The 15,680-nt window shown below is 31.7% G+C and overlaps 1 protein-coding gene across 1 annotated transcript; it reads right to left on the bottom strand.

The window, feature by feature from the left end:
* Nucleotides 1-3,128: 3,128 nt before the first annotated feature.
* On the bottom strand, nucleotides 3,129-15,399 carry LOC143074355 (neural cell adhesion molecule 1-like). The gene is made up of 9 exons (XM_076249846.1): nucleotides 15,341-15,399; nucleotides 14,176-14,230; nucleotides 13,402-13,529; nucleotides 11,933-12,053; nucleotides 10,404-10,510; nucleotides 7,623-7,696; nucleotides 6,526-6,831; nucleotides 5,152-5,436; nucleotides 3,129-3,270 (listed from the first exon to the last, which is right to left on the bottom strand). The coding sequence occupies exons 1-9, from the start codon at nucleotides 15,382-15,384 to the stop codon at nucleotides 3,224-3,226; spliced, it is 1,167 nt and encodes a 388-aa protein (XP_076105961.1). The 5' UTR covers nucleotides 15,385-15,399; the 3' UTR covers nucleotides 3,129-3,223.
* Nucleotides 15,400-15,680: the final 281 nt, after the last annotated feature.

Here is a 15,680-nt window from a genome sequence, read left to right as displayed (position 1 = left end):
CTGTGAAATATAAACATCGTCAGATGGTACCAAAGGAATATCCCCAACTAAAATTGGAAAATTAACAATAGGGAACGAAAAATCGTCCCTTTTGTCGTAATTTTTACTGTGGAGTTTCCCGTTTAAAACCAAAATATCAAAATCCAGGAAAGGACAGTTATGACGGTATAAATTTGATTTATTTAAAGTAAGTTCCATGGGATAAATTTCAGCAGTATATTGAGAAAATTCTTGATTATTTAACGAAAAAATATCCTGAAGATAACGGTAAGTGTTGTTGAATTAATCAATTAAATGTAATTTCGACGGGTCTTTACTGAGAGTAGTCTTGCAAATCATTCTGGATATTCAACGGTGATGCAGTCAATAATGTAATAGTCTTAGCCGTTGACGTATCTGGTCTTGCTCCGTTAAGATATGGAAAGACCTATAATAATCATCATTCACCTTTAAATTGAAATAGTTTTTCTTACTTTTTAATCTATCATAATTTTGTTGTCAAAAATAATGTTTCGTATTTACGTGTTCAAGGTAGAAAATTGTAGAAAAAAAAAAGAATTTATCTATGCAAACAAACTAATGGTGGAATGCATGATTGCGATGTTTTCTTATGCATTACATTGTATAACTTATCTGATAAACATATCGTTTAAGTGTATGTACAACTGGGATAATAGTTTCGTTGTTCCCAAACGTATCATCTGCCCCATACTAGTCTTTCTGCACTTATCTACCAATTGTAAACAACATTGTGATTGATTATAATTTAATTGAAGTCCATTAGAAAAAGCATCATACACCATTCATACTATGCTGTTCACGTCTAATACCGTTTAATTGAAAGTCACCTGTTCAAGTATTGATTTATTTTACCTTTGATTGTGGGCACTCCTATAAGGAACAAAAGAAAAGCGACAATACATCAAATATCTTAACACTCCTTTGTTTAAGGACAAAACGGGCGTGTTGCTATTTACGATGACTTGATTTAAAGTTACCGGGTCGATGTCACTACTGATGGAGGTTCCTCCACAATAGTAACACCAGCCCAGTTGTCACAACTTCCGTGTTGAGACATTATTATTGATATCGTTATATTTATATATTAACTTTGAATTTGACGAAATGCTAAGAATTTACCGACCCCGAAATAAATTAAGTTCTATATCTCAAACGATTTTTGAATTTTGAGTCTGCAATGATCTTTAACATTGAACATCATTTGACCTTTCTTTCTATCCAAGCGTCACTCATAAAGTCTTTTGAAGAAAAAATGAGCGTGTTCCGTACTTAATTTGTGAGTTTGTTATCTTTTATTAGTTTTGTAATGATATTGTGATTGTTATTATTGTTATCTGAAAAAATAGGGTAATCTTAGGTGCTTCTTCGATATATGAAATGTATAAAGCTTGCGATAATTCAATGTAGGCATTGCTTCGTTAAACAAATTTGATAAAAAATTATACTTACCTTCAGCAACATTTACCGGTACAGATTTGCTCCATCCAGTTTTTTTCTGCAGCATTAGTTGCATCACAAGTATTGCTCCCTTCATCTTTTTTTAACCGCATAAATATTCAACGACGAGATTAAAGTGTTCCGCTCCTCAATCTATCATCATCTTTATTGCCATTGTGATACAACTTCAAGTCAAGGTCATTTTAGAACGAAATGATTTCGTCAGTAAAAATACAGATGAAGTTTTACATGATGTAGTAACCTTTTCTTCAATATTTACAGCTACTAATATCGATCAAAGCGCCCTAAATGGTATAACTAGTATATGCATGATAAAAATGATTAAGTATGAACATGTACAAAACAAAATAGAAACAATATCACATACCCTATTGATATATAATTTTAAGTAACCAGAGCGTAATGCATTATGAAAAAGTAAGCATGTATTTATTTGAGCTTTATACAATCTTCTATAATTTACATAAACATTAGAATGCTTAAATTAGACTAAATGGTCAGAAAGAATTTGGTCGAAGATGCAGTTTATCTTATTTTTTATTTCGAACTTTCTGATACTACTTTTCGTTTACCCAATATGTTCTGTATGAAATGTCTATCAAGAGTTATCTCGCGTATACAATAATTTATACTATATTAGCTTGTGCAGTTCACATTATTTGCAAGGAAATTATTTAGTTTTCTTATCATTGAATTAAGGTACTGGTGTTCAAATCTCATAGGACACGAAACAACTTAAAGTAAGGCGTTCGTTTAAACTTTTTTTTTTTTTTTTTTTTAAATACTATTTTTTAATATCCAAATTAGCTGTTCTCCAATATAACATTGGTAACCAACAGTTTAAACAAACGAAAACGAAGTAAAAATTATCTATATTGCGAACATATAAAACTGCTGAAGTAATTATCGTCAATACCTTGGCTAAATCAAATTTGGGATCCAATTCCCCTACCATCTAAAATAATTTTTCTCTATTAATATTCTGAAGACTGTCAAATATATTTTTCATAATTTCAGATTTATTTTTTTTTCAAAACAATTGTTGCAAATATAATAATATTCAAGTTTACCTTCGTGAACTATTAGTTGAAATGGTTGACTATATCCATCATATCCTGCTGTGTTATGTGCTCGGCATATAACTGTTCCCTCGTGTTCTTTTTTCACTAAGCAAATTGTCAGAGAAACATACATCTTGGATTCATTACCAAATATTTTCCCCAACTTTGAAGCATTTGAGGTGTAAATTGTTACATTATTGTTAACCAAGATGACTGACATTAATGTAGAAACAGATGAAATGTAACATCGAACAGTTATATTGCTTCCAATGACGACAGGTTCAATTCTTTGAAGATGTACTTTTGGTTTGTCTACAGAAGTCATATGAAAAATATCATAGTTTAAATCAAGCAATACATTCACGACAAATACATGCCACCAAATGAATGCGAAACCATTTCATTTAGGAAAATTCGTGTAAAATATAGAAAAAATGTAGAAGTTAAAATCCGGCTCATCTATAAACAAACTTTTGAATGCAGTTTGATGTATACATATAAATCAATAATACCAAGCAGCTGCTCATTGCTGTAAACTGTTAATCTTTTATTTCAGTATCTTTACCAAATATTGTTATTACATTGGAAGCATTTGAGGTGTAAATGGTTACATTGTTGTTAACCAAGGTGACTGATATTAATATAGAAACAGATGAAATGTAACATCGAACAATTATATTGCTTCAAATGACGACAGGTTCAATTCTTTGAAGATGTACTTTTGGTTTGTCTACAGCAATCATATGAAATATGAATAGTTTAATATATCTAACGAAATGAAGTATTACATCTACGAAACATAGTGAACAAAATGTTGTAAGAAATATCCTTATCTATAATACTAAAATTACGAGGTCCAATTTGTCAGCCGTCATCGGGTAAAAACGACAAATCAAAGAATTCAACTTTATATATAACTAATATAGGACAATGGTGTAGATTAAAAATTACACCACTCCAGACCCTTTTGTTTTCCACATAATTAATATTGCCAATAATTAACAAGTTCCGGGTCTAATCCGATACCGATACCAATAGTATATTCACCTGTTAGCTATTACCTTATCTGTACGTTCCGCATTTGACAGGCGCACCACCAAACGGTGTATTTAGGATTTTGCTATATACACGGATCATACTCAAAGGGCTGACACTACTAAATTCAATCATTGTCAAATTATTCCCTATTGTAGCTTTATTCAGCAATCAGCAAGACTTTCTAAGATAACTAATATAGGACAATGCTGTTGATTAAAAAAATACCCATTTCTGGATAGCCTGGACCTTTTGTTTTCCAAATAATTAATATTTCCAATAATTGATAAGTTCCAGGTCGACGGGTTCAAACAGAAAGATTTGAAAGCAGAGAAAAATGTGTATCTTATAATCGACATGACTTTATCAGATGACAATACCAATTACTAAAATAAGGCTTAGGCATAGTTATATACTTTAATTCAGTCACGGACCCGCGATATCACGGGTGTGTACTTGTATATGTTATGTATCAACACAAAAAAGGGACTCATTGTTTTCACTTAACATTATCTTAGAATATTAGATAGAACTGTAAAATATCAGAACGAAGAATTAAGAACAGATCATAAGAGCGCTCTGACGTAACACATCACCACATTCATGTTGTAGACCAAATATAAAGTTGTCAAATTCATCTTTAGTTTGAAAAGTATTACCAAATTATTTGTTTTTCGACATTGTCAGGATAGTACTGTTTTAAAGGTAAAAAACGTTAAACTTATGTCTCTGATGTTATTCTGTTTTGAATGTTGGGTCACAATCCGAGCCACATTGTGTCTGTTTTGGAATCCCTAACTCTTTGGCAATATAACGGGACGATAAATATTTGTCGTACAAATATGAGGTTTCGCTAAATATAAAACCAGGTTTTAGCCACCATTGTCTTCGAAAAATGTCTTTATCAAGCCTGTTATATTGTTTTGGTTTTTATTTATTCCTTTGATTGATGGCGTCTGATACTGTCTGGTTTTTTTTATTCCTTTGATTGAAGACCTTTGATACTGTCTGTTTTTATTTATTTCTTTGATTGATGGCGTTTGATACTGTCTGGTTTTTTTTATTCCTTTGATTGAAGACCTTTGATACTGTCTGTTTTTATTTATTCCTTTGATTGATGGCGTTTGATACTGTCTGGTTTTTTTTATTCCTTTGATTGAAGACCTTTGATACTGTCTGTTTTTATTTATTACTTTGATTGATGGCGTTTGATACTGTCTGTTTTTATGGATTTCCTATTTTTGCATTTTCATTGGAGTTCAATATTTTTGTTATACTTTTATTCTTTTAGATATAGATATGATTGTTGTTATCTGTCTTAATTATAGTTATTATTTGATGAACATTTCATTCATACCTTTTCTCTTATTCATTGTGACGTTAATAGTTATCAAAGGTACCAGAATTATAATTTAGTACGCCAGACGCGCGTTTCGTCTGCATAATACCCCAGTCCCACTGGACTCAAAATTTCAGTTTTGTAACAGGACATTTATTTAAATGACCACATTATTGATATTCATGTCAACACCGAAGTGTTTGATATATGATTTATAAAATGCACAACCGCTGTTACCTGGGAGAACTTGCAAGAATGTGGGTACACTTTTGCCAAATCCTACTGGATTCATCGCCTGGCAAGTATAGTTTCCTTCGTCGTTTTCTTCAACAAAGTATATCTTCAAAGAAGGTGCGGAAATAGTTCCACCACTGAATCGATCGTTACCATAAATATATAATATACTGTTATTTTTGTACCAAGTTATTCTAGTCACTTCAGACGTAGGAGATACATAACAGGGTATGGTGATGTTAGTTCCCTCTATTGCTGGTTCAATGTTAGGTACGTTTACAACAGGATCTATTAATGAAAATAACATTTCAAACTTGAAATTGAAATTCATTAAATCAAATTCAGATTCAAAATCTATTTATTTATAGGTACATAATCCTAATTTGTTTATAATTGTAAGTGGTATACTGTGAGAATTTCTTTTTTTTAGAATAACGATCTTTCTGTATGAAACTGGGTTATTTAGAAAAAGTATATACTATTTTCCATATTCCGGTATACTAAAATGTGTTTCTATTATCAGGTTGAATAATTTTACGAAAATAAGAATAAAAAAATTAACCTCGTAAATTCTTTTAATTAATTTTGTGATGGGGTTGCTAACTCACTTTCATATACTGTGATATCTAGCTTTACTCTCACGTAAAGCAAATGAGATGCCCTATTCTATTAAAAACTAAATGTTACGTTTTTGTTCTATGCATTATTGCTTACTATGAAAAACACATTTCATTGATGCAAAATATCTGCGTCACTTGACTCTGCAACCATAATGTTTTAAAGTGGATCTTCGCAATACACCAAAGGCTTTGTGTAAAAACCATGCTTATATATGTTTTAACTCTTAATGTATTCTCATGCCGTAAGGACAGTATCTTAACGTACGATTAATTAATGTAATTAATTTTGGCGTGCCTTTACTTTGGTATAGGAAGATGAGGTATTAGTGCCAATGAGACAACTCTCCATCCAAATAATAATTTATAGAAGTAAACAATCATAGGTCAAGGTACGGCCTTCAACACGGAGCCTTGGCTCACACCGAACACATATAATAATAATATGCATATACTTTGTTTAGCTTCTAAATAGTATATAAACTCATCATAGATACCAGGACTAAATTTAATATATACGCCAGACGCGCGTTTCGTCTACAAAAGATTCATCAGTGACGCTCGAATCCAAAAATGTTTAAAAGGCCAAATAAAGTACGAAGTTGAAGAGCATTGAGAACAAAAATTCCAAATACAGTATATGGTTTTGGATACTATTTATTAAAGTTCATCAAATTTTACAAGTTTAGGGGTGTTTCAATAAAGATACGCCTAGTAACAACTACACATTCTAATTAGAAGTAAGAAAATTAATACATACATTCCAAAATACTCAGATAGACAGGTTGACTTGACCCTTCGAATTCTAAATTTATTGCTTGACATATATAGTTTCCCTCGTCTTCCTTTTGAACTGATATTATTATAAGATCAGGTGATTTGTTTGTTCCACCGAAGAATCTTTCTCTTTCACGAATATTTATTGGGGTACTAAAACTTCCGTCATTTTTAAACCATCTGATTACGGTATCACTGTTCAGTTCAGAAACATTGCATGGAATGGTTAGGTTCCCTCCTATTGAACCTGTCTTAGAGTCAGGTACTGTTACAATAGGTGGTTCGGTAACTGAAATCAAACAAATATACGAAGGTCAATATGAGTTGGCAAATACCTTTTATATTTTGCACACAGATCTCAAAAAGATATCGCATACTTATTATCAAATTACCCCACAATATATCTTATTCATCATTTCAAATATTCATAAACGAATAAAAATGGCGACAAACGAAGAGTACCGATTGAATACCCTTTCTTAAAGTTCGAATACAATCATTCACCAGCGTCAACCATATAAATAATTAAATATAGTTTAGAGACTATGTCCGATTCCTACGTTTAAGTGATGCTTTATTGTTTTAACTATTCAGTAACATTATGATAAAAATTCTATACCTACAGTTTGAAATGCAGAAATTGTTATCTTAATTTTTTAACATAACCATTCAATTATAAATATATATTAGACATACATATATGTTATGTTAATACCATCATTTTGAAGAGACAACAAAATGAATGAAGTAGTGAATGTTTGATAATATGAATCACATTTTACTCCATTGTTTATAATTCTCAGTTACATTGTATAACCTGTTTAACATTATGTCAATACTCATATGTTCCTGTTCCATCTTAAACATTTTCAAACAATTTTATCTCAAGCGAGAGGTAATTGAACATCATATAGTTTACAATACTGTATCGGTTTAACTCGTTGTTGAGGGCCGAATAGCGCTTTGATACATCCACTTTCGCTCTTTTCTGACCGATAGTTAGGTGTCTTATTTGCATTCATGCTACATCCCCTTATGTTGATTTATCATAATAACATACAATAATAACTTATAACTTACAACATTTGTTACACAGAAAACCAGTACAATGTCGTACGTCAAAACACTCTGATGTTAAACTTATTTGTATGAAACTGAAAGAGAAAAACATAGTCTAATACAGAAAACTGTAGCTTGACCCTTAGAATCTGCATGGAATAGTCTATTTGATCAGAGCAATAATGCAACTGATTACGAAATATGAAACTCTCCCTTTAACCTCATGCAATAATTAACAAAGTTAAAGATGGATTGTGTGTGTGTATATATATATATACAACTCGTCTAAACATCAACCCAACAATGTTAGATCTGTAAATTTGCTTTCGCAAACTTTTGGTTCTTCCCTCGCCGGGATTCGAACCCATGCTACTGTGATATCGTGCATGGGTTCGAATCCCGGCGAGGGAAGAACCAAAAATTTACAGATCTAACATTGTTGGGTTGATGTTTAGACGAGTTGTATATACATTATGTACACAGCCATGTATCACCATCATTGATGGCGATCCGATGGATACATCTGTTGTAGAGTTGTCACTGACTCAGACGTACTTATATATATATATATATATATATATACCGAATGTTGTTCAGCCTAGCTAGTCGAGTGAACATAGTGCAGGCGTAGTTTTCTCGATATTTCGATATCCCAACTGTGTAAATAATGAAGGCAACAGTAGTATACAGCTGTTCCTGAGTTCGAATCCTGGCGAGGGAAGAACAAGCAGATTGAACATTGTTGTGCTGATATTTATAGTAGTTTCAGTCGTTTAACACCTTCACTGGTGATCCAATTGATGGATCTGTCAAGGAGGTGTCTCTTGTTAATACTTATTATCATACTGATCATTTCTGTGGTTGTATCATGCGATACTTTACGATAGATATTAATCTTATCTGCAATGAATTACATAATCATGCCTAATATAATAAATATCTAAACTATGTCACAACTTTAGATTCTCTTGACGAGGAGAAGTATTTACCCTTTCTAAAATTTCGCATACATTTATCCACCAGCTTCAACCATAAGAACAATTAAACATAATTTAGAAATATGGCGGATTTTTTTTCTATTTAGTGATTTTTGTTGTCGTAAGTTTATGGTTGCATTTCGATAAAAATGAATTACTTACAGTTTGGTATGTAAAAAATAGTACATTCAATTCTTTAACAAAACTCTTTAATCATATTATTAGTTACATTGTGTGTTAGTGACCTAAAACGATATATATGAGGTCAGTAAATTCCATGTATTTACTGACCCCTTATATATCGAATTAGTTCACTAGTACACCGTGTAACGAATTTATCATACCGACTGTCTTCACATGTAATATTCTGACTAGCGGCTGTTATCCAAACACAATCACAGGTTTGAACGATGTGTTTTATGTTTCTCGTCTTTTATATAGATTAGACCGTTGGTTTTCCTGTTTGAATTCGTTTACAGTAGTCATTTTGGGTCCCTAATAGCTTGCTGTTCGGTGTGAGCCAAGGTTCCGTGTTGATGGCCATACTTTAAACTATAGGGGTTTACGTTTTACACATTGTGACATGTATTTGGACAAACTTAAACGTTAAACGCAATAAGTTAGCAGCCTGAAGTTCAGTGGTTGCCATTTGTTGGTGTGGATCATAGGTTTTTCTTCGATAGTTGGAGGAAGACAGTGGTTCGCTAATTTAAGTTTCTCACAAAATAAAATGCAGGCTAATCCAGAAAATTTTCAAGCCATAGCGATTGGTAGTAAAACACATAAAACCAACATAGTCTTCAACCTAAACGGAAACATTATCAAATGCGATGACGAAGTAAAATAACTTTGAGCAACCATTGATTTTATCCTCGACTTTTACAAACATATATCTAACATCTGAAAAGAATAGCCAGACAGGTAAACGTTCTGAAAAGAATTTGATCACACAAACTGGCAAAAATGACAATTTACCGTTCTTTCATCATGTCAAACCTCAGTTACTGCCCAATCTTATGGCATTTTTTTTAGCCAGCGCAACACCAAAAATATGTGTACAATGCACGAACAAGCGCTCAGATTCCTCTACAATGACTACAATGAATCATATGAACAATTACTCGAACAATCTAAACTACCAACACATGAAATCAAACGCATGAGAACCATGGCATTAGAAACTAACAAAATTATGACAAAATCCAGTCAAGAGTTATTACTCAATATATTAAATTTTAAAGATAACTTATATAATTTTAGATATAAACTTATAGTTGATTTACCACAACAAAGAACTACAAGGTATGGCAAAACATGTTTTAGCTTTTAGGCAGCAAAGATGTGGAACACCATGCCTAATCATGTACGAAGACTCTCAATTTAAGATCAGTTCAAACATTGAATTTCAACATGGTGTTCTTCGGAAGTCTGTGCTTATAATTTGTTATTTGTTATTAAATATTTAATTTAAGTCGGTTAAGAGCTCTATAGAGCTCATGTTTACTGTGGTAATTTGTAAATATCATGCCCGACTCTTAATAAAATGTACTTAATAAATAACTTTCTCACTTACTCGAATTCTTTGAAATGTTTCACACTAGTCAGTTTTTTACTTAAATGATCGTTTTGAACCAAAGCTACGTGTTGAAGGCCGCACTTTGACTTATAGTTGTTAACGTTTAAAACATTATGACTTTGATGCATAATTGTTACATTGAGGTTCATACCGCATTTTCCTTTTTATAATACAATCAACAAGGATTCAAATATAGAACAGCTATTTTTTTTAGATCAATTTACTTCACAGTTGTTCACTATGTATTACCTTCTATCTGACTGAAACGTCAAAACCATAGTTGTTCCGTTCTGAGGTCTAATATTGCTATCGTACAAAGCTTCGTCGTTAAAATATAGAATGAATGTGTAAGGTAGCTGAAAAGATAATATCAATTATTCACAATTTAAAGAACTTGAATGATACAGACAATTGTTTTAAGTGTTTGTATCATGTCTCGAAATATTTTCGCTTTTGTTGAATTGCGTACTGGTGAGTCTTATGTAGATGAAACGCGCGTCTGGCGTACTAAATTATAATACTGGTACCTTTGATAACTATTTACACTACTGAGTCAATGCCACTGCTGGTGGACGTTGCGTCCCCGAAGATATCACCAGCCCAGTAGTCAACATGTCTGTGTTGACATGAATATCAATAATGTGGTAATTTTAATAAATTTCCTGTTTACAAAACTTTGAGTTTTTCGAAAAACTAAAGATTTTCTTATCCCAGGCATAGATTGATTACCTTAGCCGTATTTGGCACAACTCTTTGGAAATTTGGATCATTAATGCTCTTCGGCTTTGTACTTGTTTGGCTTTATAAATATTTTGATTTGAGCGTCATTGATGAGTCTTATGTAGACGAAACGCGCGAATGGCGTACTAAATTATAATACTGTTACATTTGATAACTATTTACACATAAATGTGAGATAAAATAAGTTGCAATCATGGAAAGGAGAAATAGTAGTTCTAGTAGGTTGGTAATTGATACTACAGAGGTTAACAAATTCTATAAGAAAAAAACTAAATCAAAAATCCAATACAGACATCAAAAGGAATAGGACTTTTCTTCTACAAAACGAAGAGTGTTTTGTAACCTTTTCTTCTACTGATCTATCTAAAATCTGATTATCTTATTGTACGTTTCTCATAATTAAATAAATCAATCAGACAGTCATTTGGAAACTGATTCAAGTGGAACGATAAAGGATATTGCAAAATATAAAATAATAAAGATATGCTATAGATTGCATATGTTCATAAAAAAAATGTAAGAAGTGATTAAACTCTACAATTTGGAAGATTGATTGATTTCAATGTATAAAATAACACTAACAATTGATGTAATTCGTTCTTATTTCATGAATATATTAAAAACAATAATAAAAAAACTTTGACAAGTACTAACATTTAAAGAATATTATGTTATGGATGTCTACGGGTATGTTCCAAGTGCCGTAGCCCAAATCTCGTCCTTTTCTTCTCGAATGAGACAAATCACCGGGTTTTAAGTTACGTGAGCGCCACAACGGGTGCAACAAATGAAGCAGGGTCTGTTTGTTTACCGTACTTATAACCTGCGCTCACCACAAGTTTTTATGGGGTTCGTGTTGCTCAGATTTAGTGTTCTACGAAGGGTTTTGTATTCTAGTATATGTCTCTAAGTTAATCATCTTTCTTTTTCTTAGCTATTACATTGTCAGTATGTTCTCGTGTTATGAGTTTGAATATTCCTTATGGTTTAAATACAAGATAATAAAAAAACATCATTATCAGCTATCTGATACTCACGGCTGTTAAATCTATACCATATAAAGGCTTCAATTCAGTGTCGAATCTTTGGTAGAAAGCTGGCTCATAATTGATCGATAAGGTATCATATAACTCTAAACATTTTGAATGTAGTGTTTCCCTATAAATATTAAGAAATAGTTGTTGTCTGTATTGTTTACAAAATCTATAACAAAAGAGAAAACATCAAACGGTATGAATAATTAAGACATAATTATATTATTTTAGCGACGGTTCGGTGTTGACATGAATATCAATAATGTGGTCATTTTTATAAATTTCCTGTTTACAAAAGTTTGAATTTTTCGAAAAACTAAGGATTTTCTTATTCCAGGCATAGATTACCTTAGCCGTATTTGGCACAACTTTTTGGAATTTTGGATCCTCAATGCTCTTCAACTTTGTACATGTTTGGCTTTATCAATATTTCGATTTGAGCGTCACTGATGAGTCTTATGTAGACGAAACGCGCGTCTGGCGTACTAAATTATAATCCTGGTACTTTTGATAACTATTACAATTGTCGAGCCTGATTATAATGTACGACTAAGCGGGAAGATTAGGTAAAAAAAGTTTCAGGAGACATATGACGTCAATGAAATCACTGGATTTCTAAAATAAATATATATAATGATTTTATTGTAACTAAACATGACATAAAATAAGGCGATGTAGAATGGCCGTCGTTGATGTAAATTTCTTACAATCAATGACCAGATGTCCAAATTACGTGAATGTAAGAAACTACATAAAATTGAGAAAGGAAATGGTGAATATGTCAAAACGACAACCACCCGACCATAGAGCAAACAACAGCCGAAGGCAACCAATGGGTCTTCAATGTAGCGAGAATTCCCGCATCCGTAGGTGTCCTTCAGCTGGCCCCTAAAATATGCATAATAGTACAGTGATAATGGACGTCATACTAAACTCCGAATTATACACAAGAAACTAAAATTTAAAATCATACAAGACTAACAAAGGCCAGAGGCTCCTGACTTGGGACAGGCGCAAAATTGCGGCGGGGTTAAACATGTTTATGAGATCTCAACACATGTATGTAAATGTTGCCGTAATGTAACCAACAATGAACAAGGTATAATGATGTCTTCGGGTAGGTCTAGAAGAATTTCTTTGATATAGCATATAGACAAAGCATTAGCAAATATGAAAGACCAGGATACAAAAATTATAATATAACAATAAAACAATAGGGGGATGTTTAAGTATAGAGCCACGTCATAATTATCAACGAAAATACATAAAAAGTCACACGGACAAAATAAAGCAAAACTGAAAGATAATCAGATAACACAAACAACACAATGATGGGATGCATAAGTACAGAGCCACGATTTTTAGATATCACCTATAACAGACCAAACAGTAAAAGTAATATTAATAAAGACAAAAAATAGAACACTTTAAGATGATAAACAACGTCAGTACGCAGAATCTATACTACTCACCCATTTTGAGCATAGCATATTTTAAATTCATAACCATCACAACTTTTTCCGTCACAAGTAGAATTCATTACTTTTAGATCAATCGTAAACATGCCATTCCCATTTACCAGGCATTTTGTTGAACTTCCCTGTTAAAAAATGAAAAAAATTTATTCCTGTCATAAATGGCCTTTTTTAAAATGAGAACCCATTATCAAAAAGAAAGGGGAACATGTGAATAAATTCTTTATCATATAAATATCATCGGTTTTTCGATTTACAGATTTTACAGACAGATAATTTAAAAATCGTAAAGTTCAAACAAGGGAAAACATTGTACGTGTTTGTAAATAAGTTTCACATATAATTCAGAGTTTGAGATGCTTATGAAAGTTCACATTTTTTTTCTCTTTTTAACTGTTGTTATTTTATTATTTAGTCAATATATTCTGATGTTACTTACAGTGTCACATCGGAAACATTTCAGTCATAAAGGACATGTTGGCAGTTAACTCTAACATGATGTCATACATATATCATAAGAAGTGATTTTTATTTCTCTATTTAAGTTATTCCACCTGAGTACTTGTCTGTATAAATAATGAATTCAATCTATGATTTATATTCGTTACCGCACATGAAGAATATGAATTGGCTCTATGAGTTGTTTTGTTCTTTATTATTTATTTTTTTAATTATTTTATTTCGATATTGTTGTCAGCTGAGAATTCACATTTCCTAATACAAAAATGTGGATATTAACCATAATATAGCTAGTACAATTTCATAACATACCAACAGGACTATAATAATAATTAAATCCATTCCATATGCTATGACTCTGGAATATCTGGCAATATAAATAGTTTATGTATTCATCTAAAATCCACAAAATTATAAAGTTTAAATAAAAAGGTGAAAAGACTAATATTTAATAATTAGAAGATTTAAAAAAAAAAATTGGCGACTCATTTGTCTGCTTATATGTTAATGATGACCTTTAACATCGATATTCTGTTTTCTTCAAATGCACATTGGTTGTTTATCTTTAATTTTTCTGTGTTCACAGGCAACAGTCTTTCATAAATTGTATGCCAAGGCTCCGCGTTGAAGACCGTACTTCGATCTATAATGGTTACCTCTATAAATGGTTACCTCTATAAATTGTGACTTGATTTCAGAGTTGTTTCATTGGCACTCGATCCACATCTTTTTATATCTATTCATTGAACGGATAAATTTGATCTATGGCGCAATGTACTAAATACAACATCAATAAAATAAGGGGTGAGATGTTAAACAATATCAGAAAGACAACCTACCTTGGACAAAAAGTTTCTAAATAAAATCTCAAAGTTCATTTTAGTGTTTCTTAGTACCGATTGCTTAGTATAAGATTAAACATCATGGTGATTATTGAAATAACATAATTTACTCTTGCTTGACCTCAGGTTAATAACCCAGTTTCTGTACGAACAAAATAGAAAAGGCGTAGGTTTTATTCCTAGTTTATTTGCAATACATATAATAATACATTCTTGACTTTTTTCGTTAAGGTGTATAAGCAAAGTTTACATTTTTACCATTGAAGTGAAACTTCGTAGCTTATACTCATTAGTTCTTGTCTCTGCACAAATATACATTCAGAGTTGTCTCATTGAAACTCATACCAAATCTTCTTATGTCTATGATAAAGTTATGAAACTGCATCTCAATAAATGTAATTTGCAATAAATAAAAAAAAGAACTTGATACCATACCTATCCTTAATATCAATGGTTGCATCTCAATAAATGTAATTTGCAATAAATAAAAAAAAAAGAACTTGATACCATACCTATCCTTAATATCAATGGTTTGACTACTGAACAATATTTTCTTTTCGTATTTTTCAATTGTCAATCTCATCAATCTTATGTTATGAAACCTTTTTATCCGTATACAGAATCACAAGTCTTACCTTTGACGTCTGTGTCTGTGAGAAGGATCTGATATCTTTATCATGCACCGATAGATGTTAAGATAACAAGTACAATACACGGGTTTTAATTCACATCATCGTCATCACAAACATATTTGCTCCCAACTTCCGCATTAGATATGCACTTTGTTCTGAATCACTGCTGGTGGAGTCTTAATTCCTCAAGGGTACATGTATCACCAGCCCAGTAGTCAGCACTTCTATGCTGACATGAATTATCATTTATGTGGTCATATTTATAAATTTACTGTTTACAAAACTTTTGAATTTTTGAAATATTAAGACTTTTTTACCCCAGGAATAGAATAACTTATCTGTA

This window comes from Mytilus galloprovincialis, chromosome 5, assembly GCF_965363235.1.
Source record: "Mytilus galloprovincialis chromosome 5, xbMytGall1.hap1.1, whole genome shotgun sequence".
Classification (NCBI taxonomy): domain Eukaryota; kingdom Metazoa; phylum Mollusca; class Bivalvia; order Mytilida; family Mytilidae; genus Mytilus; species Mytilus galloprovincialis.
Note: the sequence above shows the minus strand (reverse complement) of the source record. Positions and strands in the feature narration are given on the sequence as shown.